Source organism: Stegostoma tigrinum, chromosome 2 (assembly GCF_030684315.1).
Source record: "Stegostoma tigrinum isolate sSteTig4 chromosome 2, sSteTig4.hap1, whole genome shotgun sequence".
Taxonomy (NCBI): domain Eukaryota; kingdom Metazoa; phylum Chordata; class Chondrichthyes; order Orectolobiformes; family Stegostomatidae; genus Stegostoma; species Stegostoma tigrinum.
The window spans coordinates 85,466,534-85,481,729 of record NC_081355.1 but is presented as its reverse complement, the minus strand read 5'-3'; the positions used below and the strand labels follow the sequence as shown (position 1 = coordinate 85,481,729).

The 15,196-nt window shown below is 40.5% G+C and overlaps 2 protein-coding genes across 5 annotated transcripts in view; one reads left to right on the top strand and one right to left on the bottom strand.

Moving 5' to 3' along the window:
- Nucleotides 1-12,397, bottom strand: part of tfpi2 (tissue factor pathway inhibitor 2) — a 94,389-nt gene extending 81,992 nt beyond the window's left edge. For 2 of the 4 annotated variants that reach the window (XM_048558372.2, XM_059655181.1), the window contains exon 1: nt 12,109-12,290. The gene's annotated coding sequence lies outside the window, so the exon portion shown is untranslated. The other 2 variants (XM_059655184.1, XM_059655191.1) reach the window with 2 other exon arrangements.
- zgc:85777 (uncharacterized protein LOC405871 homolog) overlaps nt 11,328-15,196 on the top strand; it is a 62,615-nt gene continuing 58,746 nt past the window's right edge. The window contains exon 1 of the mRNA XM_048556780.2: nt 11,328-11,532. Within this exon, the coding sequence (XP_048412737.2) occupies nt 11,356-11,532 (177 nt within the window). The 5' untranslated portion in view covers nt 11,328-11,355. The remainder of the gene's footprint in view (nt 11,533-15,196) is intronic.

Genomic DNA, 15,196 nt, shown 5'->3' with positions numbered 1-15,196 from the left:
CCTAGCATTCTGAAAAACCATTTTTTTTCACATCAAAATGCTCCAGCTGATGACTAACAATCCCAAAGCTTCTGCACGTAGCAATACATGTTTTAAGTGTAAGCTTATGTTTTCTCAGACATGTTCTCACTTCAGGATTTCGTACGCCAAAGACGAACCTGCTCTGATGAATTCATGTTCCAGTTACCCAAAATCACAAGGTTCAGCCAGATGGATCAGTGTGGTCACATATGGCCAATAGTCTCCCTCTCCCTGAGATTTTATATTGGGCACATATTATTCATAAGTAAGATTAAAGCATTCAAAACTGCCTTCAAATTCCTCCAATACGGCTTTTCCACTCCTCAGGGAGGTCTAAGGTGCAATGCCAGCATCGGTAACAATTGCTCTATTTATTTGTTAAGAAATTTTATTTTACACTTTAGCTCCTTCATAATTTTGTCACTGAGACAGGAAGCAGCTCCAATTTCATATCACACTTTATTTTCACAGCATCAGGGATTGGAAAATTCACAGCCATTCTTACTCACCTAGTCATTCAAAGTTGCAGACTGACTTTCTAATTCTTCCTTGCTATTTCTTACTATGGCTAATTTTCTTACAATTTTGAAAATCCATACAATTTCACCTGCATGCATTTGGCAACATTTTCATGCAGAGGATGGTGCATGCATATATTGAACTACCAGAAGAAATTGTGGAGGTTGTTACAGTTACAGCATTTAAGAGACATCTGAATGAGTACATGAATAGCAAGTGTTTAGAGGGCTAAGGGCCAAATTTTCGAAATTTGCGAAATTCATGCCTCTGAAGCAAAATTTAAATACCACTTTTACAGCACTTCAGGTGTAAGCCAAGAACTGTATTTTGCACTGTGGTCCTGCATCATTATCCTAAAAGAAATGGCTTAGAAAAGAAAGCTAGCTCTTCAGTTTGTAGACATGGACCTGAGGTACTGGTAGATGGTGGTGGAAAGCAAGGTTGTGTTTCTTTTTTCCCTGCTGATTGCCAAAGGAAGCCACATCAACAGACCTCACCATACTGGACAGAAATTGCAACATGGTCACTGCAATGTCCCAGCTGAAAAGCAACACTTAGCACAGTGGGGAATAAGACAATAATCTTCTGCACTCCACAGGGTGAGTGATACTATCTTTTCCCAACTACCTCACACTCACCTGGCCTTCACAAACCTTTGCCTTGGCATACTTATCTCACCAAGGCTCATGGACTACTACTCTCATTGCTTGCATCATGTCAACTGCTCTCACCCATATAGGAGCTATGGTTATTAATGTGCAGATGACACCAACATTGGTAGTGTAGTGGAGAGTGAAGGTTACCTCAGAGTACAATGATCAGATGTGGAGATAGGCCAAGGAGTGGCAGACGGAGTTTAATCTAGATAAATGTGAGGTGCTGCATTTTGGAAAGGCAAATCAGGGCAGGACTTATACACTTAATGTTAAGGTCTTGGGGAATGTTGCTGAACAAAGGGGCCTTGGAGTGCAGGTTCATATTTCCTTGAAAGTGCAGTCACAGGTAGATAGGATAGTGAAGAAGGTTTTGGTACGTTTCCCTTTATCGGTCAGTGCATTGAGTTTAGGAGTTGAGCGGTCATATTGCAGCTATACAGGACACTGGCTCAGCAACTTTTGGAATACCACATTCAATTCTGTTCTCACAGCTATAGAAAAGATATTGTAAAACCTGAAAGGGTTCAGCAAAGATTTACAAGGATGTTGTCAGGATTGGAGGTGTTGATCTGTAGGGAGAGGCTGAATAGGCTGGGACTGTTTTCTCCACAGTGTTAGAGGTTGAGGGGTGACCTTATTGAGGTTAATCATGAGGGGCATGGATACTGTGAATAGCTAAGATTTTTTCTCCAGAGTAGGGGTGTTCAAAACCAGAGGGCGTAGGTTTAAGGTGAGAGGGGAAAGATTTAAAAGGGTCTTAAGGGACAACCTTTTCACACAGAGGATGGTGTGTGTATGGAATGAGCTTCAAGAGGAACTGGTGGAGGCCTGTACAATTGCAACATGTAAAAGGCATCTGGATAGGTATATGAATAGGAAGGGTTTGGAGAGATATGAACCAAATGCTGGAAAATGGGACTAGATTAATTTAGAATATCTGGTTGGCATGGATGAAGTGGATCAAATAGTCTCTATGACCATATCGTCCTAAACTGCTAGCCATTGCTGCATTCTGAATTTCTTACTTATTCACAGGGAACAGCTTAATTCCTCTTCTGCCAATCATTACTAACTGATCTTCCAGCCACTTCCAGCAGACTAAATCCCTCCGTTCGACTCATTACAAAATAAATGGTCCCAGCCCTGAACTGTAAACAGATGGTATCCTTGACTGACCATGGGCCCTGACTGACCAGGTAAGGACTAGTCCCAAGCAGATGCAGCAAGTTTATTGTGGGAACTCTTGGCACTTACTGTAGGTGTGACACTGAAATACTACATTGGCATAAACACCGTGTCTATCCCTTCCACTATTCAATATTTCAAATGATAGCAAGTTACCTGCCCTTCTCTTATGCATTAAAAAGCAATATTTACCACGAAAGGTGGCTGTCTCCAAGTAAATAAAAAGTGAGCATGTGCAAATAAAGTAAACTAAGCTCCATAGGATGGATCTTGCATAGCTGCATGAGATGTGTGTGTGTGTCCCTGCATGCAGAGATCTGGCAGAAGCATACCAAAGATGGCACAAGTGTATAGGAGTTGGTCGAAAAGCAGCTGCAGTTATTTGGTGAAGCTGTTGCTTTGCTTATGCCAAATTGCATGGTGCAAGAGGACATTGTCCATGCACGGACAATACTGTGAGGACAGAGTTGGACAAAACAAACAGCAATCTGCAGCTGTCTGCTAACTGTTCTAAGTTTCATGCCAGAATTTGATGCCATCTGGTATCTTGCGGAGGGCAAAGAGAATCAGGAACCGCATAGAAATAAGGTGTTATCAGCTAAGAATGCAATGTAAATGCATGGAAAGAAGTAACTGCTACTCATTAGTGAGATTCAGAACTTGCCGTTTAGCCCTAAGGACAGAATTATAAATCTTTTCTTGATATTAGGAATCTGACTTTGCTATTTTATCTGCATTTTTCCAAGATTTGCCATCTTGCTCAAGAGAACTTTGCTTGGGGAGGATTTGGGGTAAGTTGTATTAGTGGAGAGATGAGTCAGGTTGGTGACATTCAGCAGGTCTGGCAGCATCTGAAGAGTCAATATGACATTCTGGGCTCAATATGGCTCTGCTTCAGAGCCATATTGGGATTGTTCGGAAGAGACCAGTTGGATTCAAAACATTAACTCTGTTTCTCTCTCTACAGGTGCTGCTAGACATGCTGAGTTTCTTCAGCACTTCCTGTTTGTATTTCAGATTTGCAGCAGTTGTAGTATTTTGCTTTTATCTGAGTTGTGTCGAGGATGGGGTGAGTTAGCAAAATGTATTTAAATTAGTAGAACATGGAGACGATGGCGTTAATGTGAACTGGAATTCCATATTAAGATAAACAAGACAAGTATGGATCAGTCCCACATTTTATTTCTTTCTCCTTCTGGAGGATGGAGGACTGGAGGTTGAGCTGTGCCCATCTCTTTATAGTAGAAGCTATTTCAAACATCCTATTAATATGAAAGAATGCTGGGGAAGGATTAAGTACCATCACCATTGCTGGGGAAGTTATATTAGACAAACTAATGGCGCTAAAGGAAATTAAGTCCCTTAACCCTGATGGCTTGCATTCCATGTTCTTGAAAGAGATAGCTACCCAGACAGTGAATGCATTCAAAAAGGGAGAGAGACAAAAAGTGGGCAACTACAGGCTGATGAGTCTAACATTTATTGTTGGAAAAGTTTTAGAATCAATTATCAAGCAAGTAATAGAAAAGCATTTAGAGAATCATAATCTAATCAAGCAGATTCAGCATAGCTTCATAAAAGGGAAGTCATGTCTGACTAACATATTAGAGATTTTTGAGGAAGTCTCAACCAGTGTGGATATGGGGAACCAGTAGATATCTTGCATTTGGACTTCCAGAAGGAGTTTGATTATGTCCTTTCAAAAGGTTAAGTCATAAGATGTTGTTGGAGGTAGTATGTATGGGTAGAGAATTGATTACTGAGCAGGAAACCAGCAAGTGGGGATAAAAAAGTTATTTTCAGGTTGGGAAACAGTGACCAGTAGGGTTCCATAGGGATCAGTGCTGGGACCGCACCTGTTTACAATATATATTAACACTAGGAGAAAGCAAGTGAATGTACTGCAGCCAATACAGACAGCACCAAAACATGTGAAAAGGCAGGTCGTGAAAGGGATAGAAACAGTTTACAGAGAAATACTGATAGGTTAAGCAAGCGGACAAAAAGTTGGCAGATGGAGTATAATGTGGGAATTTGCGAAGTAGTTTATTATGGAAAAAAGAACAAAAGAACAGAACATTATTTAAATGAAGAAAAACAGCAGAAAGCTGCCACACAAAAAGGTTGTGTAGTGCTTGTGCATGAAATATAGAAACAAGTAATGACAAAAATTAATGGAATGTAGTTCCTTATTTCAAGGTGGTTGGAGTATAAAAGTAGGGAAGTCTTATTGCAACTGCCAGTGGGAACACATCTGGAGTACTGTGCGCAATTTGGATCCCCTTATTTAAGGAGTAATATCATGTCATTTCAGGCAGTTCCAAGAAAGATAATGATGATGATTTTTGGGATGGAGGGATTGTCTTATGAACCAAAGGAAGAGGATTCTTAAGGGGCTTGACAATGTAAATGCTGAGAAGATGTTTCTTCTCATGGGAGTCAAGGACCAGAGGGCTGACACTCAGAAGAAAGGGATGCTAATTCAACATTGATGTGAGGAGGAATTTCTTCCCTCAGAACATTGAGAATCTTCGGAACATTTTGCCACACAGAGGTATGGGGGCAGAGTCTTTGCTTATAATATTGATCAGTCAGGGAACTAAGGACTATGGAGAAAATGCTGGCAAGTAATACAAGGGATGTCAGATTAGCCACGATCCTACTCACCAGCACAGTAGATTCAAGGGGCCAAATGACTTACACCTGATCCTATTTCTTTCAGTCCTATAGTCTGATCTCAGTGTAGGCAACTGAATAAATTATCAGAAATGGACAGTGGTGAAAATTAAGAAACAGCCTGCAGTAATCAAAATCCGATTGTTAGGCTGAAGTTAATTCCAGAGATTGAGAGTGATAAGGCCATAGAAGGAATAGATATCAAAATGAGAGTATTTGAAATAGATCATCACTTGAGCAGGAACCAATGCAGGTCTGGGAGCAAAGGGGTGATAGAGAAACAGGTTGAGTGTAAATTATATGTTTGGAAATTAGATTTCAGTCTGCTGCCTCCCACCCGACACATATGTAGAGACCAAGAACAGAAGGTAAGGCACTGCATGTTATACTTCAACTATCATCAGACTGATGAGTATGGGACCCGATGACTGGAGTCCCACCAAGCTGAATTATAATAGAGAGCATTTGATGAAGGCTGTACAGCATGTCCAAATGCGTCAAAGGCTGCAGTCAGGTCAAGAATGTTAAGGAGGAATATTTAACATGGGTCACAGTCAAATGGGGTGTAATTTGGGACTTTGAGGCATTTTGGTACTGAAGCAGGGACAGATACCTGATTGGAAAGTTTCAAAATGGAGGTTCAGGAAGGATTTTGCAAGATGAGAAAATGTTCAAGGACTGTAAATTACCTTAAATCTGTGTTCTTGGACATTGTTACTTCTGGTACTGCAAACAGTTATTATTTATGCCTTGAACCCATTCATGATCTTGAACGTCTCTAACTAATCTCTTTCTCATCTTTTCTTTAAAATGAACAATCCCAGTTTCATTGGTCTTTTTGCATAATCAAGCTCCCTCTTCCAGATGCAATTCTTGTATTTTTCTTCCAACATCCTCTTCAAACCTTTGAGATCCCTTCTTTCTGTTATGTTCAGAATTGAATCCATGCTGCAGACTAACTAGCATTTTATATATATTAACCAAAATAATTGTGTGGTAGTATCGAATTTAACAGTACTAAATAGAGACATGAAGTTGAAGCTTTTCATCTTGCACTCATGAGTAAAAAGATGCCAGAAAGTAAACATTAATTCCTAAATAATTTCTAATCCACCAGCTTGGACATGTTATTATATGCGTCCAGGGCAGGTCGTACTTGAACGCAGGCCTCATGGCTCAGCGATAAGGGATGTTACTACAGCACCATAAAAACCAAGAACACTGAGTGTTCTAGGAAGGGTTACAGGATCCGAAACGTTAACACTGATTTTTTTCTTCACAGATGTTGCCAGACCTGCTGAGTTTTTCCAGCAACTTCTGTTTTTGTTCCTGATTTACAGCATCTGCAGTTCCTTCTATTTTTACCATAAAAACCAACACCAATGAGAAGAGGGACTGATTTGTTGTACTATGGCTGGCATGGACACACAACAGAAAATGTGTTCTTCAGCTACCTAAAGTATGATAAAGCTGGAACTTATTCTGTTGACTCCTATTATAAACAATGTTCATTGTTCGTGATTCCACAGTTTAGGATGTTTAACTAGGAACGCATTCCCTCAACAGTGGGACTTTATGTAGTTCATATTACCTAACCTCATTCTTCTAACCATAATATATCGCTGCTCTGAAACTGAAAGTGTTCAGCAGTGAACAATAAATTTGCAACTGACTTCTGTGCTTCAGGAAAATAAGTGTTGCAGGCTGAGAAAGTTAATTATCACAAAAGTAGTAAAATGGTCAAAGGTCAAAATCCCATTCTTCAGGAAATTTTGCATCTATATAAGATCTTTCACCATCTTGAGATGTCCCGAAGTTGCTTTACACATAGTAAAATACTGTAGAAGTGTCATCACTGTTTTGATACTGTTAATACAACAATCAATTTCATGCACAATGAGGACCATAAAAAATGCGACAACTAACGAATTAATACAATTTGCTGGTGATGTTGGGGAATAAATGGTCAATATTGGGAAGAAAACTCACACTTTCATGAAATAGTTCCATGGGATCTTTTACATCACGTTGAAAGGATCAAGGGGATCTCAATTCAACTGATCATCCAAAAGACATTATCTCCAACAGTGCAGAACTCCCTCAGTACTGCACTGGTATGCCAGTTTAGATTATGTGACCAAATATATGGAATGGCACTTTGTACCATTGGTGATTTGCATCTGAGATTAACTGCAAGAAAGGGAAAACACAATGGGAAAGTGCCAAAATGGTTAGTGGAGAGTTTCTGTCACTGAGCTAATAATGCAAAGACCCAGTCTGATGATTTAGGAATGCGAATTAAAATCCCATTGCATCGGTCAGGGAATTCAAAATCAATGAGTGAAAAAAGATATAAATTTAAAACAAAAACTATTTTCAGTAATGGCAATGATGAAACTACTAGAATGTCATAAAACCCCAACTTGTTTACTGATATCATTTGGGGAAGAGGTGGTCGTTAGCTGTTCCAGCCTTTATAAGACTTCAGACCATTGCAATGTAGTTGCCTCTTAACTGCCTTTTGAATGGAGCAAGCCAATCAGTTGTTTGATGAAACAATAAGAACGGACAATAAATGCTGAATTTGTTAGCACAACTGCAACCTATAAATGTATTTAAAAATGTGAACGGGTGCAAAGATACAAACTCAAGATGTGATAATGGGGACTGCAGATGCTGGAGAATCCAAGATAATAAAATGTGAGGCTGGATGAACACAGCAGGCCCAGCAGCATCTCAGGAGCACAAAAGCTGACGTTTCGGGCCTAGACCCTTCATCAGAGAGGGGGATGGGGTGAGGGTTCTGGAATAAATAGGGAGTGAGGGGGCGGCGGACCGAAGATGGAGAGAAAAGAAGATAGGTGGAGAGGAGAGTATAGGTGGGGAGGTAGGGATGGGATAGGTCAGTCCAGGGAAGATGGACAGGTCAAGGGGGTGGGATGAGGTTAGTAGGTAGGAGATGGAGGTGAGGCTTGGGGTGGGAGGAAGGGATGGGTGAGAGGAAGAACAGGTTAGGGAGGCAGAGACAGGTTGGACTGGTTTTGGGATGCAGTGGGTGGAGGGGAAGAGCTGGGCTGGTTGTGTGGTGCAGTGGGGGGAGGGGACGAACTGGGCTGGTTTTGGGATGCGGTGGGGGAAGGGGAGATTTTGAAGCTGGTGAAGTCCACATTGATACCATTGGGCTGCACGGTTCCCAAGCGGAATATGAGTTGCTGTTCCTGCAACCTTCGGGTGGCATCATTGTGGCACTGCAGGAGGCCCATGATGGACATGTCATCTAAAGAATGGGAGGGGGAGTGGAAATGGTTTGCGGGGTTCACATTTTATTATCTTACAAACTCAAGATGTTGCTTGGGTGAGAGTGGTGGAGGGGATGGCAGACACACAGCTGAATCAGTATTTAGCTGAGAGGACGTTTCAGATTAAGGTAAACCTGGGGCAGGTGAGGGCAAAGATGTGCTGCATTGGGGAGGCGTTCTGGGGCAAGCTTGATTCTCAGTTGGTGACAGATGGGGAACAAAATGTTTTACTTTGTATGGTCAAAGCTGAATATCATGAGTCTGCTTGAGATCATAGGAGCCATTAAGGAGTCCCTCGGGTCTAAAGTAATATTCTTTCTGAGTGAGGAAGTTTGGACAAAGTGACAGTGCTTCTCAGTGGGGTGAATAAATACACGATGAGTCTGTTTCAAATGCAGGAATGCGTAAAGGAAAATGTGCTTCTTAGTGGGGCAGTGTGAACAATGTAAAGGTCATCTTAGTTGGGGAGGAAGAATGAGTAAAAAGTAATTTGAGTGCAAATAGCAAATGTTATGTCTTGTACTAATCCAAGAATATAATGTGACATCCGCTGGGAGGAGGGCTAACTTGACAAAAGCATGCACATGGGACTCTATTTCAAGTTCGTACATTCTGATCTCATTTTGTGTGATATTGTGATTTTATGTTGTTTTACTTAATTAGCAGAACATACAGCAATTTTAAAAGCAGAGATGTAGGTTTAGTTGCAATAATGGTGATAGCAGAGCTGGGGACACAAAACTAAGCCGGTGTTCTCACTGGCAAGAAAGTGTAATCACAGAATGCAAGTCCAAATGATTGAGTCGTGAATAATGTGTTGGATCTTAGAATGAATGATGTAGAAACATAAAACAAGTCAAAATTAAGTACTTTTTTTAGAAATGTTGATGGAAGGTTTTCTATAGTACAATATAGATTTTCTGCAGTTTGTAGAGAGCCCCAAATATATTAAATTTGGTCTTGTAGCTTGGTTAGCAACTTGAAAAACAATGTCCCCATGCTGCATAATTTACAGAATATAACAAAGCCAGTATGTCATGGTACAATTCAATAATTCAGTTGATTATTATACAGAGTATCACTTAATCTACAATTGAAAACAAACTCCCTTTTTTGTTCCTTTCCTGCAGACCCTTTGTCTTGTGATTGAAATGCCTTTACATCTTAAAATTTAAGAGTATCTGAAAAAGTTTCTGAGAAAAGTATTTGTGTTTATGAAAATTTTGTACAGAGTACACTGCAAAATTCCTAAAATGCTATAATTATTTCTAAATTAATAATTTTTATAGTATATTTGGATACTACTGTAGAAAAAGATGCATTTATAGAGGACATTTCAAGACCTAAGGCCATCCCAATGTGCTTTAAAGCCATTAAAAGCTATTAAAATAAGGTAGGATTTGCAAACAGCAAGATCTCAAAAACATTTCCAAATCATTTTTAAAATGTTATATATTTTAAGAGTCAAGGAACAAATGTGAGCCAGGCACTGGGTCAATTTCTTCTCCTATGCTATTTATATGAAATAATAAACAGTATATTTCTGAAGTGAAATTTTTTCTGCAGAAGAATTCCTGGAACAAAACATAAATTGCTGAAATTGCTTCTGAAGGATCACTGGACCTGAGACATTAACTCTGCTCTCTCTCCATAGACGCTGACAGACCTGATGAGTTTTCCCAGTAATTTTTTTTGATTTCCAGTATCCCCAGTTTTTTTTTGTTAATTCCTTGAAAAATTCTGCTACAGAATTGCTGATTATAAACTTCACTAAAATTACATAATATAGACTTTGATTTATACAAGTATATTTTTCCATTAATGCTTGTGAAGTCACCTTTGTTTCCAGTTTCCTTTCGGAAAAATAAAGAAATGGGTATTCCTATAGCTGTTCAACGTATTTTGCAATCAATGTGTTTGATTTGTTTTTCACAATAACAAGCAAATACATTGCTACAGAGAGCAGTCAACATTAGTGGAACTGTTCTGAGTACTAGACTTTGAACTCATTCACATCCAATTTAGCAAGTTAAATGGCATTTAGTTTACAAAACGAAATGTACCAAACAGGTTAAACTTTAACCTAAAAATGAATCTCACTTCATTTACTAATAGTAATCTTTAGGTTTTGCATTTTGTGACTTTTCAGCATATGCTGTACTTTCACAAAAATGTATTGTGTTTGAACTACCTTCTACTGAAGTGTAGGCTGTGCAAAGCCATTGGCATTCTTTAATTTAAGCAAATTTGCTAGGTTTGCAAACGCACCACTGAGTTTTCTTAATATATAAGTAAGTACTCCCAGCTGCCAGATTTAACAAATTTGGTGATGACCTTTGGAGTGGTGCAAGTAGTCAACACACTATAGCTTCAAGATGTTCCACAGTGATAAGAAGCTGAATGTGCTACAGAAACTCGAGGCAGCTTCTATAGGGATACAAACAGTGTTAATGTCTTGAATCCAGAATGACTCATCTTCAGAATGTTGGCACTTACCACGAAAACCTCCAGCCCACGGGCTCTCTACGCTGTCTTCCCCCAAATGCATACACCCCAACCCTGACCCAGACCCTGCACCATTCCATCAACACCCTCAACCGACAACTCGCTTGCTCCTAGATAATAAAATGTGAGGCTGGATGAATACAGCAGGCCAAGCAGCATCTCAGGAGCACAAAAGCTGACGTTTCGGGCCTAGACCCTTCATCACTCGCTTGCTCCTTCTGTTTAACCATCTCTACCCCACCATTCGTCTTATCCTAGTCACTTAATCAGTACACCATACCCCCTCTGAATGTGATCACTGACCTTCACCCAGGATACTGACCATGCCTGCCCCCCGGGTACTGACTTTCTTCAAGATACTGAGTCCTCCTTCCCCGTGATACTGACACCTATCACCCTCCCTTGGGATCCCGTCCCCTAGCCCCCGGGTCACTGTCTCCAATTTCCCCCGCTTTACCCCATCTGCTGCGGCGCCTGCGCACTCTCAGTTAACCATGGTCTCCCGCGGGTGTCGGATGTTCCTGCGGAGCCGGATCGGGGCCGGGGCCCGGGCCCGGGCCCGGGCCCGATGTTACTCGGAGAAGGCGGCCCGTGAAACAAGCTCGGTGTCACCGCCTCAGGACATTATCTACACTCAGGAGCATTACAGTCTGAGGGATTCCCTCCGGAAGGTAACTGTTAAAGGCCGAGCCTCTTGCCTCAGGACCTGGGGTTCATCGCAGCCCGGCTCGGGGTGAAGGGAAGGGACAGGCCGGGCCTGTCACTGGTTCCGCACGCCGGGGTGACAAAAGACAGAAATAAGCGGAGGAACTCGGCAGGGCTGGCCGCTTGTGTGGGGAGAAAGCAGAGTTATTCTTCACAGTTTTGGTGTCAGTCTACAGGCGCTGCCAGACCGGCTGAGTTCCTCCGCAGCTATTTCTGTTTCACATCTCCAGCTCCCCGCAGTTTTATTTTATTTATTTTACCGGTGTCTCAGAAATTAGCTCCGGTTAAACGAGACCAGAATCCTCTTCTCGGAGCTGGGCTTTTAGTTAACGAAGAGGACGGGGTGGGGGCGGTTAGGAATTAGACAGAAACGCCACTTCAGTGATTCATTCTCAATTTCAACAAATCGCATTTATTATCTCTTTAAATCACAAAACAAAATTTCCCACAGTGGACAGCAGGTTAGAGAATGGTGCTAGCAAAAGCAGGCCATTTGGCTCATCGTGTTAGTGCAGAATCTTGGACTAGTGCCACTCCCCTACCTGTTTTGAAAGCATCGATTTAACAGATTTCACCCCACACTGTCGGCGCGTTTCAGATTCCCAACTACTTATAAAAAGTTTTTTTTTCACTGTTGTCTGTCTTTTGTTGTCAATCACGTTAAATTGATGTCCTCTAATTCTCAAGACTGCTGCCACCTTTGAGATCTATTCACAACTGAAGTTCTTACCCGAGAACAATTCTCATGATTTCTTTTTCTGCACACACTCTAATGCATTCATAAGTGTCATGCCTAGAACTTAGGTCTTGCTTGGTACGTACTGAATTAATATTAAATTAATATGTATCTCAGCCATACCTCACACACGCCTTTTTAGCCTTTCATCCTAATTGGTCCCACTTCTCTGTTTCCTATTTTTTTTATTATTTATGTGCCAATGGAATATTTGGATTTACTTTTGTTCACTCCCATTATCTTCTCATGCTTTGTTTTTGCACTTTTGATTGTCATTTTCCCTTAGAATTTACTATCATTAGAGGGTTTTTTAAGGAGTTTCTGAGAAGTAAGGGGTGGTGGAGTTTCAGAAAGTGGGATTATATGTTAAATCATGAACTGTGGGGTAGAGGGTGTGTATATAGAACCAGAGGACTTGCGGGAAGAAATGGTTACAAAGATAGGTGAGGCCATGATGGGATTTGTTTAGGTTTCATTTAGATCGTTTGAAGGTTAGAGAGGCAATTTCAGTAACTGAGAGTAGAAATAATATATTGAAGTATGAAACAGATATGAGTGGCAAATTTTGGATAGTTTACAATTCGTACTGAAGATTAGGGGAGGTTAAGTGAGTGGGCAAAGAATGGCAAGATAATTTGGGAAATGTTAATTTCTTGACTTTGTCAGGAAAAATTGAAAAGCAATATAGTATTTGAATAGAAAATACAGAACTTGTACAGAGGGATCTAGCTATCCTTGTACAGTAGATGAATCACAAAAAGTTGTGTATGCAGGTACAGAAAATTATTATGAAAACCAAAGGAATGTTGGTATTTGTTGCAAGGAAATGAAATATAAAAATTAAGAAATGTTCCTACAGCTGTAAAAGGCTTTGGTGAGACCATATGGTGGACTGTAAATTATTTTTGTCTCCTTATTTGAAAATAAGGGTACAATTGCATCAGAAACCATTTGGAGGAGGTTCATTCAATTGCCTTCATCGGCCGGGGCATTGAATTTAAAAATTGGCAGGTAATGTTGCAGCTTTATAGATCCTTAGTTAGGTTGCATTTGGAATATTGTGTTCAATTCTGATTGCCGCACTACCAGATCTGGTGGTGGCTTTGGAGAGGGTACAGAAAAGATTTATCAGGATGTTGCCTGGTATGGAGGGCATTAGCCTTGAGGAGAGGTTGGAGAATCTTGGATTGTTCTCACTGGAACGATGGAGGTTGAGGGGTGACCGCATAGAGGTCTACAAGATTATGAAGGGCGTGGGCAGTCAGAAGCTGTTTTCCAGGGTGGAAGAGTCAGTTACCAGGGGCCGTGGGTTTAAGGTACGAGGGACAAGTTTTAAAGGTGATGTACGAGGCAAGTTTTTTTTACACGGGGGCGGGGGGTTGCCTGGAATTTGCTGTCAGGGGAGGTAGTGGAAGCAGGTAGTGACTTTTAAAGGGTGTCTTGACAAATATATGAACAGGATGGGAATAGAGGGATACAGTCCCCGGAAGAGTAAAGGGTTTTAATTGTGATGGGCAGCATGTTGGTGCAGGCTAGGAGGGCCAAAGGGCCTGTTCCTGTACTGTAATTTTCTTTGTTCTTCTTCTTGAATTTCTATAATGAAGGACTCATCTTATGAAGAAAGGTTGAACAGTTTACGCATTTTACAATTGGAGTTTAATAGACTGAGAGGTGATCATCTTGAAATAAATAAGATTCTTGGGGAACTTAATGGATTCTGAAAGGATATTTCACCATTTCTGGTAGACTTGAACTAAGGGGCAGAGTTTAAGAATAAGGTGCTAATTATCTTAACCCTGCATTCTCTGATTACTGACCAATCGTCGGTTTCTCCAAATTTACTCTACCAAAGTCTCTTACATCTTCCTTGAACCTTATCTGCTCTAAGAAGAACAATACCAAGTTTTCTCGTTTCTCTACATCATCGAATTCCTTATTTTTGAAGATTCATGAAGCGATTCATGAAGCAATTCATTGATCCAACTCATTCAGTTTCTAGAAGTGTCAAAGAATTGCAAATCACAGCACAGGAGAAGACCGTTGGCCCCACTGTGCGAGAGCTGGCTGTTTGGTAAACTGTCCAATTAATCCACACTTCTGGTTTTTCCTGTACTTTTTTTTCCCCTTTCAGGTATTTGTTGCATCCTCATGAATATAATTATTGAGTTTGGACAGGCATTTTGTACAGTATCAAGGACTTGCTGTTAAGTCGGAGGTGTTGTGTCTGGAACAGTTCTTTCAGATGAACGTAAGATCATAAGCAATCGATAACCCTATTTGAAAAAGAATGGGAGAGCTTCCCAGTCTTGTAGCCAACATACAACCATCAACAAACAGATTTATTTGATTGCTATTTGTGGAACCTTGCAGTACTCAAACTGACTGCTATATCTCCCTACATTGCAACAAATGCCACACCTAACTTTTTTTTAAACAAAGTGTGTCATTGACTTTCAGTCACTTTGGGATATCCTAATGTTGTGAAATTTGTCACTTGTTTTTCTTTCTTTAAAGTAAACCTTAACTGTGTTAGATAGTAATTCTGTAACAACAAAAAACATCAAATGGCCAGTAAAGTTACTAACTGCAACAGAAGTTCATCAAAACATGTTCATCAGTGGGGATGATACATCCCTGTCCCTCCACGCTTCTCCACCTCAACTTATTACAAACTTTTATAATTTCAAAGATTTCTATACCTCAACATGCATAAGGTCTGCAAGTCTTTGCTTTTGTATTTCCTGTATGCCTCCAGACATCAGCATTTTAACCTGTCTAAGCTGTTGTGCCTACCCCCACATTGTGCACAGCAGTCCAACTGAGCTGTTATAAAACTTATGTTGTAGGAAGCCATTGAGAGCACATTTTTGGGAAAAAAAAAATTCATTTAGCCC